This window comes from Rhipicephalus microplus, chromosome 8 (assembly GCF_043290135.1).
Source record: "Rhipicephalus microplus isolate Deutch F79 chromosome 8, USDA_Rmic, whole genome shotgun sequence".
Taxonomy (NCBI): Eukaryota; Metazoa; Arthropoda; class Arachnida; order Ixodida; family Ixodidae; genus Rhipicephalus; species Rhipicephalus microplus.
Genome location: NC_134707.1, coordinates 117,240,721 through 117,264,228, shown reverse-complemented (window position 1 = coordinate 117,264,228; position 23,508 = coordinate 117,240,721). Strand labels below are relative to the sequence as shown.

At 46.4% G+C, this 23,508-nt stretch overlaps 2 protein-coding genes across 2 annotated transcripts in view; both read right to left on the bottom strand.

The window, feature by feature from the left end:
* Positions 1-23,508, bottom strand: part of LOC119165506 (protein regulator of cytokinesis 1) — a 154,376-nt gene that overhangs the window by 82,013 nt on the left and 48,855 nt on the right. The window lies entirely within an intron of this gene.
* Positions 17,841-19,037, bottom strand: LOC142768729 (uncharacterized). The gene is made up of 2 exons (XM_075870737.1): positions 18,804-19,037; positions 17,841-18,214 (listed from the first exon to the last, which is right to left on the bottom strand). The coding sequence occupies exons 1-2, from the start codon at positions 18,866-18,868 to the stop codon at positions 17,953-17,955; spliced, it is 327 nt and encodes a 108-aa protein (XP_075726852.1). The 5' UTR covers positions 18,869-19,037; the 3' UTR covers positions 17,841-17,952.

Genomic DNA, 23,508 nt, shown 5'->3' with positions numbered 1-23,508 from the left:
TACGTCGCAACTTTGCTAAAGCTCCTTCTTCCTTAAAACTCACCCTCTACAAAACATTGATTCGCCCTAAATTAGAATATGCTGCCTCGGTTTGGAATCCTGTATCTGCCAATCTAATACACTCAGTCGAAATGGTTCAAAATGATTCTACCCGCTTTATTCTTTCTAACTATAACCGCACCGCAAGCATATCGGCAATGAAATCTAGCTTGAGTCTACCATCTTTAGCATCTCGCCGTCAGATTCTTCGTTTGTGTCTTTTTCACAAAATATATAACCATCCCCAATTACATAATGAACTTATTTCACTACCAGATCACCTCGTCTAGATCATCGTCACAAGGTCGGAGTTCCATTATGCAGAACAAATGGCTGCCACACATCATTCCTACCACGCACGAGCATCGAATGGAATCACCTTCCCGCATCAATAGCAACTGCCCAAGATCATGAATTGTTTAAAAACGCCATTAGCTAAGACTGTATGAGTAGGAGCCGCACCACTGTAATAACTGCATATCCATTGCTGCATTTCTGTATTCTTTTTTATCTTTTTTTTCTTTTTGTGCTAATACCCCTCCCCTCTGTAATACCTCCCGGTCCTGAGAGTACCAATAAATGAAATGATGCTAAATATATGTACAAATGTACGCACAGATATATGTTGAAAAGTTATATAACCAGTAGTTTGTACTTGCGCAACGATGCCAACTGGACCATGCGTATTAGCAACACTAGAAGCTCACATGTATGAAGCGCTGATATTCGGGGGAGGCGCTGCGGTCACCGAGGTGAATGGACGCTCTTCACGTCGGCTCCGTTCTCATAGAATGATTTCGCAGCGAACACAGCCAGGCACCACTGGGATTTATGTACCATCTGATTCTTCTCGTCACCGAGAGTCTGAAGAGACCATATTTTAAGGTGGGTGATCATTTTTCGAGATTTTACGACGGAAAACCAGCCCCACCAAGCAGCGTCTACTATTCCTACGACCGGCGCTCCGCGTCGACTGGGGCGGCCTCACGATAGCCAGGCCTCGGCGTTCGCGCCATACAGGCCGTAATCATCAATAATGAATGTATCGCAGCAGAATGAAGACGCCACCCAACGGGAAGACGAAGACGTCACCCAACAGGAAGAGGACACAGACAACGGGTGGACAGAAGTTTGAAATAGAAAACGTGCGAAGAGAAGGTAGCCAGGAACGCCGTGGTAGCCCTAGTCCTACCCGGATGCCTTGGACGCGCGGTGCAAATGTGATATCCCGGATAACCAGACCCAGCAAAATGTCAAGACTGCCCACAGGCGACTTCAAGATAGTTAAATGGCCAAGAGGAGGACTGCAGCTATCCAAGCTCAGCTTAACGGAGCTAGACAAAGCTGTGTATGAAGCGGCCGAGATCCCTTATGAAGAAAGAGAGACGGACACGATTTGTCCGAATAATTTTCAGAACATCTTGGTCGTTAGCATCCCAAACCAAGACCATGTAGACAAGTACCAAGGCATCAAGCACATCAAAGCCAACGACAAGTTGTATGAGGAGGGAGCATACGAGACGGCCCCGGAACTCACTGCCAAAGGTGTAATAAAACAGTTCCTTTGAACGAAACCCCACGGGACATCACCGCAGCTATTATTACAGCCCGAAATCCTACGGCGATCGCAGCCAAACGTCTTGGCAACACCACGACAGTGATAGACCTTTTTGACGGCAGCAGAGTCCCGACGCACGTTATGTACAGAGGAGTGCTCACACGCTGTTCTCTATACAGTAAACAAGTTGACTTTTGCAAACAATGCAACAGACTTGGGCACAGGAGTGACGTGTGTTGGAGGCCGAACGACAAGCTATGTGCGAGTTGTGGAACGCCTGATCCGAGCGAGGATCACCTTTGTCAGCCACGATGTCAGCTGTGCGGCAAGGATCATCCCACGGCTGACAAACTCTGCAAGGCCGTGTTCAAGACACCCTACATCGTAAAACAACGCCAGTGGTTCCGACAACTTCAAGAGACCCTCGAGGAGAACTACCCCCCTACCACCAAGCCAACCGAACGTGGGAGGTCGAAGTTCCGGACGAGGGCAATGCCTGGGTCCAGATCAAGGTCCTGGTCCTGCGCAACGCCCCGCGGCCACACCGCCCAGTCTCCGGGACCGAGAAGGCGCACTACATCCCGTTCCAGATCCCGGTCTAAGCCAAAGTGTCGCAATGGCCTTCAAGGGAACCCGGCATTCACGGTGAGCTGGTCAGACGTGGCTAAAGGGACGCGCCCTGAGCCTTCGGGGGAGACTGCGCATAATGTAAGTGATATAGTGGAGCTGCAAAAAGAAAACGCTGAGCTTAGAGAATCGATATCACAGCTTACTCGGAAAATTCAAAGTCTTAAAAACTGCACAAATTGAACTTCTAGTCAAATGCATTCCGCAGCCCAAGAGCGCCTCGAATAAATGCCAGATAACCGAATGGACGAGAACAGTACCCCGCCACCTCTTAAAAAAAGCTCAGGTGTCCAATGACAAAACTACGCCGCAAACCTCGAACACTAATCAAACATTACCCGAAATACAGAAAGCAGTTAAGAAACAGGCAGAGGCAACCAAGAACCTCTCGCTTGCACTATCCATGATCATGAATAGACTAGATAAACTCGAAGCTAACGTAGCCAATCTCAATCCTAGGACACGTCCGGTACTTCCAGCTACCAACCTTCCGATGAGCACTGAAGCCAAATCACACTTATCTCAGAGCACCACAACAGTGACTATATCAACTAATTTCATGAGGCCTGCCTCCTTTCACCCTCGTCCCTCTTCGATAGACAACTCAAAATAGGGTAGCCCAGAAAAAAGGACTTATTTATAAGGCAGTGGACTTGCAGGAGCTATGAGGGGAAGAAACCAGTCTTGCAACAACACCTTAGAGACAGAACCAAACCGGATGTTCTAATTTTGCAGGAAACCCATGGTTTAGCTAAGCTACCGGGATATCAGGCGATCGGCCCCTGAACAGGAGATATTAGAGCACTAACCAGTCTAGTAAGGAAGGGACTCGTAGCAATCTGCCACGACACCCGCATCACAGAAAGTGATCATATACTCGTACAACTTGCCCCTACAAGAAAAAAAATCTCCGAGCATATTTATTCGGAATTTGTACTGCAATCCCACACGCATACGACAACGCTTCCTTCTTCTCTTTAAAAAGGCCGTAGATATATCGGGACCCAATCCCCTCGTCATAGGCGGAGACTTTAACGCTCCACACAGTGCTTGGGGACTCGGATACACAAGAGCGAAAGGGAAAACGCTATGGCAGGATATTCAAGAAACAGGCTTAACTCTCATCACTGACCTCGACTCCCCTACGCGTTTGGGAACTGGGCTTGCAAGAGACACCACTCCGGACTTAACGTTAGTTCGTAACGCGGGGACCGCTAAATGGAAAAACACATTCGTTGATCTGGGGAGTGATCATCGAATATTAGAAATCATAATAGAAACCATGGCCTCCGCAAAAATTCAGAGACAGATTAGATGGACTGACTGGGACAAGTTTCGGAAAGTCAGAAACGCAAAAAAACAAGACCCTATCAGCAATATAGAAGGTTGGATCAAAGATGTCAATAACGACGTCAGCGAGGCAACTAGAAGTATCACTTCAAGTCCACCCCTAGAGCAGATTGATAGCCGTCTCGCACACATGTGGGAGGCCAAGCAAGCACTGCAGAATAGATGGCGAGGACAGAGGCACAACAGGTCCTTGCGCAAGCGCGTAGCCAAGCTGAACAAACAGATCGAAGAACATTGTGAGCAGCTAAGCAAACAGCAATGGGACCAAGTTTGTAATAGCCTGGATGGCCAAATGAATGCTGGTCAGACAATGGCGCATGCTCAAACACCTGCTAGACCCAGATAACACCAAATCAGCACACAAGCAAACCTTGCGCAAACTGGTGCACCGGTATAATGGCAGTGAGGAGGACGTTATCGCTGAGGCTAGCAACACGTACATTCCCGCCATGCCTGTCATAGAGCACGGATAATATTCCGGAGGCGCGAACGAGCTCTTAGATAAGGAGTTTACTGTGCCTGAAAACAGGGCTGCGCTACAGAAGCTAAACACCAAATCTGCACCGGGACCAGACGGGATCACTAACAGAACACTACGTAACCTTGATGACCAAGCCATAGAGAACATCACGCAATACATTAAGGAGTCCTGGACCGAGGGCATTACAGCAAAACAGTGAAAAAAAGCTAAAGTAATCCTCATCCCCAAGCCGGTGAAACCCCCCGATCTATCGAATTCACGCCCCATATCACTAACGTCTTGTGCTGGGGAGCTGTTGGAATACGCTTTTCTAGACAAAATCAACACTTATCTTGAGGAGAACGAAATCTACCCAGAATCCATGTTGGAGTTCCGCACATGGCTCTCCACGCAAGACGGCATGCTGCAAATTAAGCAGCAGAGTCTAGACAACAAAACAAGAGCTACACATGCGATCTTAGGATTAGACCTGAAAAAACCTTCGACAAAGCATCGCATACGGCTATCTTACATCAGATCTGCCAATTAAGCCTAGGATTAAGAGCGTATAACTATGTCAAGGACTTCCTAACAGACAGAACGGCATCCATCGTAATGGCAGAACTGAGATCTGAGGAAAGGCTTATGGGCAGTGCTGGTACCCCACAGGGTTCGGTCATATCGCCAATGCTGTTTAATCTCATAATGATAGGACTCCCGGCGCGGCTGAACTCAATATACGGAATACATCACTCTATTTATGCAGATGTTATCACCATCTGGGCATGTGAAGGTAGTGACGGAGAGATAGAGCAGAGACTACAGGAAGCCGTCACCACTATTGAGGAGTATCTTGAAGGTACTGGCCTCGAGTGCTCGCCAGATAAATCCGAACTCCTCCTCTATCGCCCCACGCTTAAAAGCAGACCACCCAAGGGATACAACCAGGACCGTGCTTACTAAGAGATTCAAATTCAGACCAAAAACGGCAGGACTATTCCTATAGTGCAACAATCAGAGTCCTTGGACTCATCATCGAGTCTAAGGGTACAAACGGTGAAACCGTCAAGAGGTACGTAACCAAAGTCACCAACGCAATACGGCTAATCAAGAGAGTCATCAACAAACACCAAGACATGAAAGAGGCTAACGTCATCAGGCTTATTTATTCATTCGCCATCATCACCATCATCATCATCATCATCAGCCTGACTACGTCCACTGCAGGACAAATGCCTCTCCCATGTTCCGCCAGTTAACCTGGTCCTGTGCTTGCTGCTGCCAAATTATACCCGCAAACTTCTTAATCTCATCTGCCCACCTAACCTTCTGTCTCCCCCTAACCCACTTCCCTTCTCTGGGAATCCAGTTAGTTACCCTTAATGACCAGCGGTTATCCTGTCTACGCGCTACATGCCCGGCCCACGTCCATTTCCTCTTCTTTATTTCAACTATGATATCCTTAATCCCCGTTTGTTCCCTAATCCACTCTGCCCTCTTCTTGTCTCTTAAGGTTACACCTACCATTTTTCTTTCCATTGCTCGCTGCGTCGTCCTCAATTTAAGCTGAACCCTCTTCGTAAGTCTCCAGGTTTCTGCTCCGTAACTAAGTACTGGCAAGATACAGCTGTTATATACCTTCCTCTTGAGGGATAGTGGCAATCTACCTGTCATAATTTGAGAGTGCTTGCCGAATGTGCTCCACCCCATTCTTATTCTTCTAGTTACTTCGATCTCGTGGTTCGGCTCTGCGGTTATTACCTGCCCAAAGTAGACATAGTCTTCTACAACTTCAAGTGCTTATTACCTATCTCGAAGCGCTGCTCCTTTCCGAGGTTGTTGTACATTACTTTCGTTTTCTGCAGATTAATTTTAAGACCCACCTTTCTGCTCTTCCTGTTCAGCTCCGTAATCATGAGTTGCAATTCGTCCCCTGAGTTACTCAGCAATGCAATGTCATCGGCGAAGCGCAGGTTACTAAGGTATTTTTCATTAACTCTTATCCCTAACTGCTCCCATTCTAGGCTTCTGAAAACCTCCTGTAAGCACGCGGTAAATAGCATTGGGGAGATAGTGCCCCCCTGCCTTACACCCTTCTTGATTGGTATTCTGTTGCTTTCTTTATGAAGCACTATGGTAGCAGTTGATCCCCTGTAGATTTCTTCCAGAATGTTTATATACTTCATATACGCCCCGATTCCGCAGTGTCTGCATAACGGCTGATATTTCTACTGAATAAAACGCCTTCTCGTAATCTATGAAGGCTATGTATAGTGGTTGGTTATACTCTGAGGATTTCTCTATTACGTGGTTGATAGTATGAATGTGGTCAATTGTTGAGTAGCCTGTTCGAAATCCTGCTTGTTCCTTTGGTTGATTGAATTGTAATGTTTTCTTTACTCTGTTAGCAATTACCTTTGTAAATAGCTTGTATACTACAGAGAGCAAGCTGATCGGCCTGTAATTCTTCAAGTCCTTGTCATCCCCTTTCTTATGTATTAAGATGATGTTAGCGTTCTTCCGAGACTCTGGTACTCTTCCCGTCAGGAGACACCTCGTAAACAGGGTGGCTAGTTTTTCTAACACAATCTGTCCATCTTTCAGCAGATCTGATGTTACCTGATCCTCACCAGCAGCTTTTCCAGCATGCTCTCCAAAGCTTTTCTGACTTCTTCTATCATTACTGATGGGGTGTCATCTGGGTTACTGCTAGTTCTTATAATATTAAGGTCGTGGTTGTCTCCGCTACTGTACAGATCTCTGTAAAACTCTTCCGCTATTTTAACTATCCTATCCATATTGGTAGTTATTTTACCTTCTTTGTCCCTTAGTGCGTACATCCGACTTTTGCCTATCCCAAGTTTCTTCTTCACTGCTTTGACGCTTCCTCCGTTTTTCAGAGCGTGTTCAATTCTCTCCATGTTATACCTTCTTACATCGCATACCTTACGTCTATTAATCAACTTCGAAAGCTCTGCCAGTTCTATTTTGTCTGTTGTACTTGACACTTTCATGATTTGACGCTTCTTAATTAGGTTCTTCGTTTCCTAGGAAAGCTTGCCAGTGTCCTGTCTAACTACCCTGCCTCCAACTTCCACTGCATACTCCGTAATAATACTCGTCAGATTATCATTCATTGTATCTACGCTACGGTTGGTTTCCTCCCTAAGAGCCGAGTACCTGTTCTGCAGTGACACTCTGAATTCCTGTACTTTCCCTCTCAGTGGTAGCTCATTGATTGGCTTCTTGCGTATCAGTTTCTGTCGTTCTTTCTTCAAGTCTAGGCGAATTCGAGACCGTACCATTCTATGGTCACTGCATCGTACTTTGCCAACCACTTCCACATCCTGCACGATTCCTGGGTGTACACTCATTATAAAGTCTATTTCGTTCTTATTTTCGCCATTAGGGCTCCTCCATGTCCACTTGCGGATTTCTCGTTTTCGGTAGAAGGTGTTCAAAATCCGTAAATTATTGCGTTCTGTGAATTCTACTAGTAGCTCTCCTCTGGCGTTTTTAGTACCGATGCCATATTCTCCTACTGCCTGGTATCCAGCCTGCTTCTTCCCTACCTTTGCATTAAAGTCGCCCATCACTATAGTATACTGTGTTTTTACCTCAGTCATTGCCGATTCCACGTCTTCATATAAGCTTTCAACTGAAGCGTCATCATGGCTGGATGTAGGCGCGTAAGCCTGAACTACCTTCATCTTGTATCTTTTATTCAGTTTAATTACGATACCTCCCACCCTTTCATTAATGCTATAGTAATTCGCCATAAGTCACATTATATACATAGCGGCATATCTAAACTGGTATACAGCCGAAAAAACTCAAAATCAACGCACTCATACGAAAGGCGTACAAACAAGCTTTGGACCTTCCAGATAGCACCAGCAACGAAAAACTGTTTCAACTGGGCTTACATAACACTTTAGAGGAGCTGATAGAAGCGCAACAGATTGCCCAGTTGGAGAGACTAGCCAGCACGCGCACAGGACGGTGTATCCTTGACAAGTTGGGGAAAACTTACCATAGGCAACAAGAAAGAAAAGTGTCGGTTCTAAAGGTGATCACGGAAAAGATCCAGGTCCCCAATCTGCCCAAAAAGATGCACCCCGAACCTAATCAGGGCAGAAGAGAAAGCCGCGCTAGAACCCTACTTAAGGCCTACGGCAGAGACAAGGAGGCGTTGTTCGTAGAAGCAGCGGAGTACCCTAGTCAAAAATCCTACGTTGCGGCAGTAATAAACACCGACCGCAAATGCGTAAACGCGTGGTCCATACGCTCGGATAATTAAGAAATCGCGGAAGAGGTGGCTATTGCACAGGCCATAATTTCCCCAAAGTGTAGGTATGTCATCAGTGACTCGCAGTCGGCAATCCGAAACTATGCACGAGGAAGAATATCTCCCGAGGCAGCCAACATACTCCTCCGCAAGGCAAATCTCATATCGTCCGAGGAATTCGAAGAAAGGTATATTATATGGTTCCCAGCCCACACCCCGTGTGCGTCCCTGATTTCCAACCTCAACGAGGAGGCTCACCACGTAGCGTGAGGTCTCCCTTACTGCACTCGCAATGGAGCTTCACATGAGGTACTGGGAGGAGATGAGTGTTGGGAGAGGGACAGAATGTTTAGGTTCTGCGACATTATCCAATTCTACCAACAGTCGAGGCGCCGATTTCCACCACCTAGCTCCACATTAAACAAATCTCAGGATGTTGACTGGAGGCAACTTCAAACTCGAACATTTCCCAACCCGAAGCACCTAAATCGCATCTACCCCGGACTATACCCAGATGACTCGTGTAAACTATGTAGCATGACATGTGCCACCCTAGAGCCTATGTTATGGGAATGCACACAGATACAGGACGCTAATGCAGTCTCCCCAGAACAGCTTGGGGCGCAGTGGAGAGCCGCGCTGATCAGCTCAGATCGGACAAATCAAATATGGGCCATCCAGCGAGCACGGGAGGCGGCTGAGAGACAGGATCTCTCCACCGCCCCTAGTGCGGCTTAGGCTAACGCCTCAATCCGCTGGTTAAATAAAGTTTGCTCACTCACTGATTCTCGTGAAGATTCTCGACACTGCTACATAAATCAACTTCAGCGCATGGTACCTAACCACCATTGACGTTAACACGACGTCACGGCTGTATCACAAGGAGTATAGATTAAGTGCTTATAAAATTGGGTAGGCGGCACTGCAACCACTATGGACGTTTCATGAACATTAGCGTTTACTTGAAAGGTAGTTCGGAGACCTGCCATAGCTCTGTTGTAAAATGCTCGACTGCCACACAGAATGCTTGAGTTTGATTCTTTCTCGGTCCCTGAAATTTATTATTTGCATTCGTCGGGGGTCGACGCTGCCCATGTCACTGACATTTATTTTATGCCTTCGTTGGGTCGACGCTACCGATGGCGGGTATCGCTTAACGCTGACGCGTTAAAATTGACCTTGTGTGTTCTAGTCGTTTCTGGCTAGATACTGTAAATCACCTGTGGCACCTACTCGCATACTTGCGCTACATACCCGCCCGTGGGTATGTACCACTGTCTGGCGGGAAGTGTTTGACGACGTACGCGACGGATTTGTGACATTATTCGTGTCTTGACCAGCTTACCCTCCTATGCTAATTTTGGTTCACGCCAAGTTAAGGTGCATGGTGACCACGAGAGCATCCAAACGTAAGTGGCTAGATAGATGCGCTCAAAGTCACCGAAGTTCGCTAAGAAATGCTTCGCATTTAATAAACAGCTGGCGTTTCGTGTCTGACCGCAAGGACGGGGACGCTGGAAGAGAATATGGGGAGGGATAGTAAAAGAGGAAAAGAAAAAAAATCACAGCATATCCAAGGAGTGAATGATGATGAGTGGTGCGAGGGGTCGTATGTTTGCCTGTCTGTGCGTTCGTCCATGCATCCGTTCGTCCACCTGTCAGTCCGCGCGTCTGTCTGTCAATCCGTCCGTCTGCTGTCTCTCTGTCTGATAGTGTGAATTACGCCTAACGCAGGACAATGTTAGGTTAAGCCGAGCGTCGCTCCTAAAAAGATTGAGCCCTGCAACTGTCTGCATCAAAGTGCTACACTTATGCACTGGTTCACAAGGGAATGCGATAAGTGGAATTGAAAGAGATGGGTAGAGTAGCAAAGATCGAGAAGAAAGTAAAAGATTGGGAGATGGTTAGAGAAGTTCGCGAACGGGGCCCCGATCGGCAAGCGGTCATCACTCAGGTCATCGCGAAAAGGACAACCGCCAGCCTTGGATTCCGCTGAGTGTCTCCTGGGGAGGAAAAACGCATTCGTTCTTCGTATTTTCATATGGTCTTTAGGGGCCCTTAGAGACAAACGCCGACGAACTGTCAGGATAATTATTTGAACTGAATTTGGTCAGTTTATTGAAAAGAGAAATGGTTCTTGAGTAAACAGGCGTGACCGCTGTGGCACGTGCATCTTTCTACGCTGGCTCTGCCAAACACTTCGGCGGTGCATCAAACACTAACAACCGAATAAGTGCTTTAACGTACATATGCGCCGACGGCGGAGAGCTGGTATGAGAAGCCTGTTTTTTTAAAACGCAAACGAAGTCCATCAACTCGAGTATTGAAAATCGACTAAGCCCGGCATTCTTAGATAACATCATGCTTATGCCTTGTCAAAGCGAATTGCTAGTGCCTCTAAGTGTGAATACGTTATGTTCTTTATTCAGGCGTGTGAACCGAAGCAGTTTTACCTGAATTTAGACTTCGGGCTTGCCGCCTACAACGTGGACTACGACCAGGCCACGCCATGCAGATGACTCGGTTTTGCACTGCTGGGTACAAGTTACACCCGGGTGACGAATATGCGAATACTGGTGAAATCCTTGAAGGATAGCTACAATGATCCTTCGAAGAACCTAATGTGCCATCTGCTGTTAGATTCCTTCGACCGTTAATTTCGGTTGAGGAAGAGTGACCATTGCGCCATGTACCACAATTTATGCGTGGCAAGAACAAATTACGTAACTGTCTTTGTCTCGTGGTGTATATTTATATAGGCCATTGCCTCATGTATTCGAATGGGCGAAAAGTTAACCCAAGCACCTTTCTCAGCTGTCCAAGCAACGCGTAAGAGTGACGTTTTATTTCCAGTGGCAGCGATCTAAAAAAAGGATGGTTTCAGGTAGCCTGAGATTCCCGTTATAAATGCGAATAATTTCTTGTTGAACTCAAAGCACTGCGCGTTTATATCCGGCCATCCGTTCATCCGTCCGCTTGTCTGTCTGTGTCTGTCTGTCTCTCTGTCTGTCTGTCTGTCTGTCTGTCTGTTCGTTCGTTCGTTAGTTCGTCCGTCCGTCCGTCTCTCGGTCTGTCTGTCTGTCCGTCCGTCTGTCCATCTCTTGGTCTGTCCGTCCGTGTGTCCATCTCTCCGTCTGTCCGTCTGTCTCTCTGTCTGTCTGCCTGTCCGTCTGTCTGTCTGTCTGTCTGTCTGTCTGTCCGTCTCTCGGTATGTCTATCTGCTTGTCTGTCTGTCTGTCTGTCTGTGTAAGTAGCCACCTACGTCTTGGTTTTCTCGTGATCACCTACTTTATATGGTGTTGAATGGGAGAGTTAGACGGTTTGTAAAATATTTCTGACTCCCCAGGTGGTCCAAGCTTCTGGAGTTCTTGATTACGGCGTCTCTCATAATCACGCGCTGGTTTTGGGACGTTCAACCCCACATATCAATCATAATACACCTGACTGGTCGTGACACTAACACCTTGGAAATTACGCCGAATAGTTTGCCACGCTCTTTCGAAAACCCAGGCATGTGTCGCATACAAACCTGTGGCCGTGGTATGCGTGTATGCGGCCCAGGATATTGACTTTTTCATACATAGCACAGGGTGAAACAGCCGATGACGAAGGCTGAGGAGAGGCTAGAGGCACACAAGCTATCACTTACAGCAGCTTTACTTTGAAAGAAGCAAACACATATACCGCTTAACCGTCACACATAACGTATACACTGCCGGCACAAAACTTCACTTATGAGGCAGCATTGTTCTTTCCTCAAAAGGAGAATTCGCGGTTTGGAGAAGCATGTGTCCTATCAATCAACTACAACTCAATAATCTCGCGCGTTCAATCATTACTGCTTCTACTCACAACAGAACAATCATCGCAAACAGGATCACACGCGTTCATAACACTTCAAGATCTACAGTGTGCATATAAACTCCCCTCCCCCTCCCTCTTCTCTGACACGTTGTTACGACGCTCCATGACAAATTTTTTTAGCTACTAAGAGGCTTTTCTTTCTGAGAAATCCTTACGTATTTCCTGGTGGTGTCGTGGCGCAAGCGGGTGGTTGCTTATTTTCCTTTTCTTGACGTTTTCGCCAGTTTGCAGGTCTCCGCACAACTCATTTGCAATACTTGTGTCCTGTGCTTCGAGCTCTTCAGGAATTCCCCCTCGTGCTACTAATTGCTGGCATCAGGGTCAGCTCAACTGCTAGAGCAACTGCTCCTGATAGGCGTTCGTCCAGGGTTTGATCCCCGGACCGGGACAAATTTCGCGGCAACTAAAATGCTTTTATTTGAGAAATTCTCACGTGTTACCATGCGGTGTCATGCCACAATCCGGTTGTTGTCCAGTTTCCCTTTCTTAAAATTTTTGTGAATGTGAGTCAGAGTGAGTTCAGTTGAAGACGATTTCAGGGAGTCCCGAGTTCAATTTAATACGGTCGAGGAAAATATTGGAAATTTTGAGCACGTCTGATGAAGTTTCATGAATTATTCTTGCTTTGGTATCGTAGCCCCATTTTTTTATTATCGCTTGTTATTCATTTCTTTGTGGACTGCTAATGTGGTAAATCCTAATGTGCTGACTTTGTTTTGATCTACATGTGTCATGCAGATTTCCAATATACCTTGTGTTTTTTAGCCTATACGACAGTCATAAATTTATACACCATGCCAGCTTTTTGTTGCCTTCTGGTTTCGTTCAATTCTTGCTTTGATTTTTTTATTTAGCTCCAGCTTTTTTGTAAATTTTGTACGTACATTTTTTTCATGTTGCCCACGACACTTATGATATATATATTCAGGTATTAGAAAATCTCCTCCGTGAGTTTACTATGGGACCTCCAAATGTAATACTTCACAAACCATGTCATATTGTATTCTATGAAGCTGAATAAAATTGATTGAAACGATGAACTGATTGAGTGAAAACGAAAGAGAATGTAATAATAATTATTGGGGGGTATTCTAAGTGAGCTCCGCCTTCAATTGCCGACCTATGGTCACATGCACTAACCTATCGGCATTACTATCAGCCTTATATCGGCTGACGTTTACGCTCAAGTCTGTTCACAGATACCTCAGTTTATTAGTGCTCATCCGCCACTTCAACGTTTATTGATCAGACGCATAACTTAGGGATGAAGGGAGACTTGATTTGCCCCTGCAAACTTCTTCAAGGGACGTTCTTCATAGAGATATTTCAAGTGAGTGGCATATTTCATGAAAACTTCCCACCTTAATTTGTAAACCTCGTATTTGAAGGTACAAAGCCAGGAGGCAAATCGTAGAGCATCAATTATGTCGCACATGGATTGGTGTCAAAGCGCATTGCAAGGTCAACTCAACTGTCTGGTCAGGCGACCATTTCAGTCTTTCGACATGGTATAAGCACTGCTTTTATTGACTCATTTTTATTTCAATAATTTTAATTCATATGTTTTAAAGGATAATTTGCAACTTCTTGTTTTAGGGACGAAGCTCCTTCCGCCGCTCGTTCTGTTCGCGTTAGTAGCCAGTCTTTTGAGGAATAAAAATTGCATTGCATGTCAATAAAAGCGGCGTCACAGCATATCCACGGAGTGAATGATGATAAGTAGGGCAAAGCGTTCGCAGTCCGTCCGTGCTTCCGCGCGTCACTTTGCTCACTGCCGCGGCCACGATCACGAAAGGAGCGCGCGGCTCACACACGAAGTAAGAATTGTGACAGCTGTTTGTGTTCGTCTTGTGTTCTTGTTCGTTCCCTTCGTGCGTCTCCTTTTTTGTTTGAGCAGCGCTATTCAAATGTCGAGCTGTGACAGCTAGCCCGTGCCTCGTCCTGCGTATGCTCATTTCGTGTGTGTTTTCTGCTTGAGGTGCGTGCTGCAACTTTATGCCCGTCTTCTCAAGACAATCGATTTTGTTCCCGTAGCATTCATTTCTTCACCTTGGGGCGAAAAAATTCAAAATGAATGCTCATCTGCCTCAGCGAAGGAACGTTATCACTTTTATGTTATACCAAATGCTGTACAAAGGTACCCGGCACGTTTTCTTTAGGCACTCTCGTTTTGTTTTTCTGCTTGTGTAAAGCCTATACTTGACTGTTTGCAAATAACCGTTATTTTTTTTCTTCGGATGAGAATACAATGCTGGGTTGAAGCTGTACTCAGTTGACATTGTACATAAATGAAACGCCGCCGACACATTCCTAATTATACAATTATTACGTGCAGAACGCGTTGTATAGCCTTAAGCATTGTTAAAAGTGAAGACCACACTTAAAACTCCAGTTAAGAAAAAGCTGTAGCTTTGGTGTCATTCACCAGAAGTGATTGTTGTTAGTCAGTTCGTTATTCGGTTCTAACCTCCGAAAACTACGATACCGTTACAAGAGACGCCTTAGAGCGGGGCATCATAATGTCGACCACCTGGGGTTTCTTACGCGATTAAAAGGTGTAATAGTCTGACAGATTGTTAGCAGCGCTTTTATGATTGTCGATACATTGTTTATCGGTCAGAGCTCTGGCACTTTTCATTGAAAGACAAAAATAATTCTAGCGAAAGGTTTGATGATACATTCTAATGATACATTTGGTTAGTATATTATCAGTGATGTTCCATTCTACGCAAAAAATTCCCATTTGAAAACACTGAAAATTTGCTGTTTCGGACAATTTTTCCTCCATACGTTGAGAAATTTCACAGCATATTTCCCTGCACCAGAGTAGTAATGGTCGCCCCCTCTATGCACATACTATATTTACATGCGCGTATGACGTACTGGTGACTTGAAGTCGCGACTAGCACCTACACTAAAGCACAACAAGAGCATGTCTTTCTTAATCCCTCCACGTAAACATCAGAAACAAGTTTAAATGGCTACGTTTCCGTGATATACGCGGCAGAACCAGTTACAGCAGACGAAGGCGCACTGTGACCGTTCATAGGCTATCAAAGGTGAATTTACACATTCCAGAAATTCTGTGATAGATCATGAAGATTTTCTTTTTCACTTCGGCTCAAAATGACAGCCGAAAATACCACAAAAAAAATTCCAGTACAGAACATCATCGTATATTATTGGACACGATGACTTCTGGAGTATCTTTCATTCGTACACCGGGTATCTTGAATCATATCAAGATAAAATTTAAATATATATTTGCCTAGCCCTCTAATCTGTGGCTTAGTTTATGAAGCAACTTGTAAAGCGCTATTTTCTACACAGGTCTGGGTGACTTTAGCCAACGTGTGCATGCAATTACACTGGGTGATCCTGTCTGCCGAAATCGACAGCGCTATCTGCGGTGGCAGTGGGTGAAGGTTCAAGCTTGGAGCCACTTGCTCATCTTCTTGGGAGAACGCGCCCGAGATTGAGGGAATGTCATACAAAAAGAAATAAACCTACGTAGTTGCTTGTGCCTTGACGGCGCTCCTCAAAGTAGGCGCCACACTCTAATGTCTTCTTCCTGTTGTCCTTTAGGCGTCTTGATGATAATATTAACACACGCAAAACTACATATAAAGTAGCCTTGTGTTTATCGAGGGCTCGCGCCAATTCGAAGCTTTGCATCTCGTGGTTCCGCCCATTGTGATTGGTCATTTTAACTCGCTAGTAGTGCCTTTGTTTCATTGACGATGTTTTGAAGTGGTGTATTGTGTTACGACAAAATACTCTTTTTCCCAAACAGAAAGCCGTTTCCGTTTTGCCCCCTCATATGCAACTTCGCCATAAAACATGTGTTTTGGCGCACCTTGGACTTTTTTTAGGTTGTGCTGTTGCTTTTGGTAAGAAATAATATACCTTGCCGTACCATTCCTTTTTTTTCTCACCAGTGACTTTGCAAGGAAGACGGAATGATTTGCGATTGCAAAGGGAGGTGGTGACAAGTAACTTTGGGTTCATGCTTGAAGGACATTTTCAAGGGGGCACTCGGTTATTGAGATCAGAGGTACCGCCGGTGCCAGTAAGGGGGTTCAGGTGGGTTTCGTTGACGCCGCGCGGCACTTGGTGTTAACTGCTGAACTTTGCATTGCGCTGAAGCAGTGCGTGTTCGACATATCGGGTAGTGTGACGCGCACTGCGCAAATGCGTGACGTTCGAGGTCGCAGTTGATGATGTAGCAACCAGCAACGACTCTATTAGCACATTCGAGCATTCATTTTAGCTAGGCGTAGATATCACCGAGAAGTTACGTAGCTTGCGTTCGGCATTGCTATTATGATCCTATTTTACCATTTCATTGATTTGCGGCGACCATCATCTTTCTAACTGTAAGCGTTACTGCCCTCGTTGTCCTGAAACTTTGAACACGTGTCTAAATTAGCGGACCTCTGTATTCTCCAAATGTATGTCTTTTAACAGTGAAACCCCCTAGTCAAGCCATAAAGGTGAGCAAAGTATTACCATCACCACAAACGGGCTTGTGCCACAGACATTGTACGAATTCCTCTGATCGCCGCACCGGCATTGCGTGTAATAACCCTGTAGCGGGAGGCCTGGAGAGACGTGTCAGATCTCTCCACTTTATTTTCCAGAACCAAAGCAGAGCAGTGACGACTGCCTACGTCCTAGCCGCCAGGCGTGAGGACTCGTTGTAATCTACCTCGAGGATCGCGCATCACGAGACTCGTGGCGCTCTTCTTCGTTTGAGCGGCAGCTGGCAAAGTCTCGCGCGACGCTACATCACCTCCCCACCCCCACCCCAAAGCACATTGTGCGATGTGAAACGTGTGTATGAAATAAAGAGAGGGATAGATGCAATGTACATGAATGACAATCCCTAAGGTGTCTGATAGAAGTTCCGAGTCATTATTATGAAAGGGCACAGGGTCTTCACGACTGTTCCTGTGGTCGGCACAGCGAGAAACGCCATGGCCGAGCAAGAAAGCACCGTAGCATTGATGTCATAAAACAAGCAGGTCCCACAAAGATATGTTGGGTGCATTCGAAAGCACACCAGGTGGTGTGAGTGGACGAGGCTTTGAAATGCGTCCTTTCATGGTGTTGTGTGTGAGTGATATATGGCCAGATGATGCTACTACAGCCCACCGTTGACGAATAACTGGAGGGATTAGGCTTTCCGAATGTGCGTATGACTGATCCGTGGCTTCCGAGCATCCCTCCTTTTCAATGCAACGCATTTCTTGGCACACTTCAACCGTATCGTTCTATCTATCTATCTAGTCGTCCAGGACATTTAGCTCTCCTGGCCGTCTGCCTTGATGATGGGATGTGTACCAAAATTAGTACGGCATAACATGACTGCATGACAAGCTAAGTGACTAGTCATAGAAGTTGAAAAAAGTCAGCAAGTTGAAAAAAGTCTTACAAGTTGAAAGCTGTCGACACTTTGTGGTGGGACATTTCCAGCAGTTCCAGTACCTCAGTTGAGAGGACACCAAGAACAGGTGGGTGCCAATGTCTTGAAATACCTCCGAAATTGAGTCAATGGTAGTTAGCTAAATTTATTCGAATTCAACCTCATATGAGAGATGTCACCGAGTTCCGGCCGAAAGCGCACTTAAGCAAGCATGGGCTCAGCGCAGATATTTTGTTCAAAATATTTTATTACAATAAATCCGTAAAGTTAATACGTGTCAGATAGACCACCTGTACAAAAACAAATTACGAGCAAAATAATGGCGGCGTTTAGACGTTGGTTTAGAACTGAGATATCTGCTGCTTGAAAACGAGTGCGAGAACCCCTCGGAATGACGGGTAGACGACGATGTCCTTGAGACGCTCCAATGCCCACCGGCTTCCGGTGACCATGAGCTGGAGGAGCCATTCGTCCATGCGGTTCGTTTTGAGCTGGCACTGGATGGTGTCCACGCCCGACCACTCCGTCAGGATGACTGTGAAGATGTCCTCATAGCGACGAATAATGGTGAAGAACTCTTCATCCCCCCTTTCGATGTAAATCCTGCGACGCGTTGCCTGAGAAGAGTGTCAAAATTGTTGCACTCCTTGAACTGTCCCTGGTTCTACATCTTCGCATTTATGATCGATAAGCACATCCGTGCTCGCGACCTGTACTCAAGGCAATCCTCTATTTCTGCACTGATATATTGTTTGGTCCATTTCAAACTCTGTGAAACAGCTTGAATACGAAGATGAGGACATGCACATGCGGTGCTGCCAATGAGCACATCGGCGCCCCTGTAAACCTTCAAAGGCCAAAGTCTAAAAGAGTTTTCAACTGAAAAGCTGAAAGTTTCACACATGAAACAGAGAAGGCTTTCTTGACTGGGTTAGATCCACGGTGATCAATTAGGAGATCTCCATGACGCTCAAGATTTGCACCGAAACTAAGTTCGTCAAGCCGAATGCATTCACGAGTTGCGTTCATTATAACCAAGATGCAACTCGCGCCACAAACGAGAACCTTTCGTCGCGCGTGCTTCACCAACTACGGTAATACGGCTCAAGTTAAATTTAATCTGCCCGACCACGGTACTTGTTGACGACACGATCTATCATAATCAAGCCGTATTGGCTCAGATTAGGCATACCTGACTATCTCGGTGGAGACGGTTCCTTCAGGAACCTGACGCAGGTAGGCGAGGTTCTCAGACATGAAGAGGCGGTTAAGCGTAATGAACGCCAGATGACCGAGCCTGTAGCGACGTCTGCACTCCTTCGATATCACCTCTCCGTCGCTGCCCCCCTCGAAAATCTTCAGGCACCAAGTGCAGCGAAACGCAGGCACAGAATGACCAGCTTGTGCGGCTGCATGTCTCGGGAGAGCGAACGGGACACCTGCACCATTCGGCGCGAGCGATCGTGCTCGTGATGACACAACTCACCTTTGGAATTCTACTCGAGCCAACATAATTTCTGAGCTCATATCCATGAGCGGTATACATCTTATGTATGCAGCATTGTCACTTAGCAAGGAAAGAGCTGGTGAGGCGCTGTGGCAAGCATCTACTTCTATATTATATGTAGAAAACTAATTGTTATTTGGCAAGTGCTAGGCATACGGTAGGCAACATTGCAAAACACGGTTTTGGGTAGCCAGCCCTATATATGTCGATCTCGAGAAAATTGCGTGCTGGAAGACGCTTTCTTCACTATACGCTCGGCTACTGCCTTTCATAATTGTCATAAGTGTCGCATTAAAAATGCGTCTCTCATAATCAAATGGTGGTTTTGGGACAAACCCCACATATCAATCAATCGGTCATCACAGTCTTCAATCAATGCCTTTCATAATTTACCAAAGCGAGTACATCGCCAGAATTCAGGCGTCCGCAAAATATACCATTCACTGCAACGCACACTCTTTGAATAGCGCTCAATAGAAGTGACCCCTATCAGCACTGGCTGCGACTATTCGATCAGCAGGCGAGCAGCTTAGCGTCCGCTTATGACTGTAAAGGTTCTCTTGGAGGCCTCACTGGGCGGTGAATGTTCTGGGATATCTGGTGGGCTAGGGTCACAAATGCATTCTTTGATTATGATGTACAGGGTGGAGGTGTGTGCCTACCAACGTGTTCAGGTAGATGTGCAAAGGGCTGGGTAGATGGTTCGATATTTGTACGGGTAAGGGAATCACTGTTTTAATTTGTAGTGTTTTGTGACGTTTCGGGTGCGGGATTGCTTTGGTTGACCTTTCTAGCTTTCAGTGGTGCGCGACGTGGCGAAAGGGGAGGCATGCGAGTCCTCCAGCTTAGGCGCACGACTTCCAACGTTTGGCGTCCGAGTGTTCGAGCTTTGCTGGACGGCTTCGTTACCCGTATTGCCTAATAAAAGAGAGATTGCATGAAGTGCACAATGTTTGGATGCGAAGCAGCTTAGAGTCGAGCTCTCCAGTGTGCACCGTGACCACCTTTGCTGTGCATACGTGTCCACTACCCTCTCCCTACTTTTCTGCGCTGCTTTTCTGCTCTCTCGCCTCGCAACGCTGACGCAGGGAGCGTCTGCCATTGAGCTTCTTTGAGTGCAAAAACCGGCCGCTCACGCTGCACAACCGTTCAATGGCACTCGATCTTGACTTCCCAGGCAGTTCCGGCAGGAGATTTCTCCTCTACGTTTTCGGGAAAAAAAGTCACAGCATGCGCGTTTAATAAAAGTTGACTGTGGGTCTCTGCGTGTAATCAGAGTCTTCTGCCTCTCATTTCCCATTAGCGACGATTGGTATATTTGAATAGGGAACACTGGTCCTTCACTCATCACTCAACGAGCTCTGGTGAGACGGGCGCGAGTAGGGGCCTCGTTATGCGGTCTCCCGGACTAAGGACGCCGACCATGTAGCGGGGTCATGCTTTGACCCCGTACCTCTCTTTTATAATAAATGTTTTTCGTCATCATCACTGCGTGCTTCTCGCCTCTCCAGGTTTCTCTTCTGTGCAACGTCACCACCGGTCTAAGCATTAGCTCCTGTTGCTTCGCATCAACACATGGTTTCCCTTAGGGGAAAATGATGTTTCTTATTCTGGCATTGTTTCTGCAGAACTGTCACTTAGTCCGGTCCATTAATTTTGTTTTGTGGCTTGGGGCTTCACCTTTGCGCTCTTAACTTAGGGCTCCCCCAATTCGATCTTGTGCGTATTGTCCTTAGCGGGAAATGATGCTCTTTTTTATTCATTCTGGCAATGTCGCTGCAGAATTGTCACTTAGTCCAGTTCATTAATTTCGTTTTGTGGCTTGGGGCTTCACCTTCGCTCTCTTAATTTAGGACTCTCCCCAATTCGATCTAGTGCGTGCTGTAGTTTCTTGCCCAGCACGCCTGTATTATGATGGAAATGACGTAGTGGTCAGTACCCGCTAGCTGACAAAGTTTCTTCTATCTGGCCTGCGCAATATTCTTGCAATATGCGAGGTCAGGCGACGTCTCCCTTCACACGGTGTTATGCTGGTCAGCTGCTATTGTGGGTGGTTTAGTAGTGCGAGAAGGAATTTCTCGCTTGGTATGGGCAGTCGAGCACTTTGGGATAGTGAGGTGCTTTTCCAGAAAAAACGCCGTAAGTCTTCAGCTCTGGCCCAGGGCATGCAGTATACGCTGAAGAGAGCAATTCAAGGGAGAACTTTCGCGGAAGAATCTTCTCGACCATGTGTGCAATGTACGGTATTTTGAAATCATGTCACAATGGACAATGGACAATGACAATGGATGAGTGCTCATGTGGTCGAGCGTGCCCGTACTTGCGGCTTCTTGGTTTAGCCTGCCGGCGAATCGTTCAATAACGTTGCAGCGAAGGAGTGAGCTGGCCGCTGCTTCTTGTTGTGCGATGGCGCCTGCATGCCATCAATTATTCGGTAGTTTCCCTTCCTGAACGAGTAGCTGCAGATGGTCCCTGCAGTTGCACTGCAACACATTCAAGCGGCTGCTGGCCACGACGCATCTGTGCGAGTGTTGCATGATGACGTCATGGGTCCGCTGTACGAGGCTTAAGGGTGAGAGGACGCTTGCTTGTGTACGTCGGCTGTTGCAATAGACATGCCTTTTGATAACTGTAAATCTAGCGTCTGTGGCAGTCGGAGTACGTCTAAACCGCCTGCGTTGTTTATGGTGATTTGAAAGGTTGGGAGCGGTGTCTTAATTATTGTTCTTTATGTGTGAATCTACAACTGCCAAGGCTTCCGTTACGGACGCGCGAAAGGTGTCTACGACTGTGGCATCATCCAACGTACCGAGGGCTTCAGCCTAAGATGCGTTCACCATCTGAACGGTTCTCGCCGTCGTGTCCTTTTCAGTTCGCAACGTTCCCGCAGAAGTCATGCATTTACGTCTGACTGCTGTCGTGCGTTGTAGCAGTGTAGTTTGCTGGTGCAAGTTCTGGCTGGCTTTGACAGTTTGTTTTGTAGCGACATTCAGTTCGCAGCGTTCCCGCAGAAGTCATGCATTTACGTCTGACTGCTGTCGTGCGTTGTAGCAGTGTAGTTTGTTGGTGCAAGTTCTGGCTGGCTTTGACAGTTTGTTTTGTAGCGACATTCCAACGTGAGCTTGTTGCATCACCATGTGTGACGTCAATGCATAGGTTGTTTGGCTAAGGTTTCTTACGAACGGGTCTTGCGTTGACTCCCACTAGTGTGACTGACGGGAGGGGGGGATGATGGAAGTGAGGCGGTGAGCGTCAGTGGAATTTCACTGACTCTAGAAGAGCTTGCTGACGTTTTCGATCATTTGGCATGCAGAGTGCGACTTGATGATCAGAATTTTTCTCTGGGCGCATGGTGGTAGCCTAATGCGAATGCAGTTTGCAGCACAATAATGCCTAACGCACAGGACCTCCGGTTCCGGGAAGTTGCGTGGTGCAAGCGGGATCGTGACCTTGACCGGCTGTCCATCTTGTTTGGGATGTTCCGAAAGTAGAGCGAGGCCAGGATTCCGGCCCAAGAGGGGCTAGTTCGTTAAACGTCCACCACGTGCCGCATCAAGTTGAACCCTCCCCCTCGTTCCCTCTTTTCTCCTCCCACCACGACGCTGACGAGTTCCCTACGGAAGCGGCCTCGCTCTTCAACCTTTTCTCGCCCGCCCCTCGTTGCGGGAACCAAAGAATAGGGACCCGCTGTCAGTGCATTCTTACTCACGCCATTTAAGAGCTGGCCTGTGTAGAGTACGCCAACAGGTTCCGGACCGGCCATGAACAGTTTTTCAGACTGAGGACTTCTTTTTTTCCTTGCTTTGATATAGTGAGTTTTGATATAGTCATAGATAATTTATATACGAAGAAGCTTCGACCAACTGGATTACATTCTTTAGTTTTTTTTCTCGTCGTAGGTAATCTATTGTGATCATAATATCAGGTTCAATACTCAATTTGTGGCTAAGCCATATTACTTGCCGACTCAAACTTCCTGTAGGGCAGAACAAAGTTTTTAATCTTGTTTTTTTAGCTACTATGCTATTGAAAAGCACGCAAAACATTAAGAAAGATGTTAGTAGAACGATTTTCACAGGAGAAGCATGTCCAGTATATTGGACACTGGGATTAATTTGTTGAACAAATAGGTACATACATTCTGCTATTCTCTTAGATAGAGCTCTGCTTTTGGCCCTGTTAGGTTAATAGTTTTATAAAACACAAGCGGGGTTTGTTTTGTCCCGAGAAAAAGTTGATCCTCTTCGCTGATCCTCTTCATGCTTCACGCTGTTGATAGATTCCCAGCATGCCCCAGTTTTATTTTTCTATGACTGGGCTTGAAGAGTGTCACGTCAAGCCACCTCTTGTTTTCTTTTTTTCCTTCTAAATTGAGCACGATGTGCACCAA

Excerpts from the sequence above, each read along its gene's own strand:
- LOC142768729 (XM_075870737.1), bottom strand. The coding sequence starts at position 18,868 with ATGTCTGAGAACCTCGCCTACCTGCGTCAGGTTCCTGAAGGAACCGTC. Across the intron at positions 18,215-18,803 it reads GTCTCCACCGAGATAGTCAG|GATTTACATCGAAAGGGGGG; the intron begins GTATGCCTAATC and ends AACGCGTCGCAG.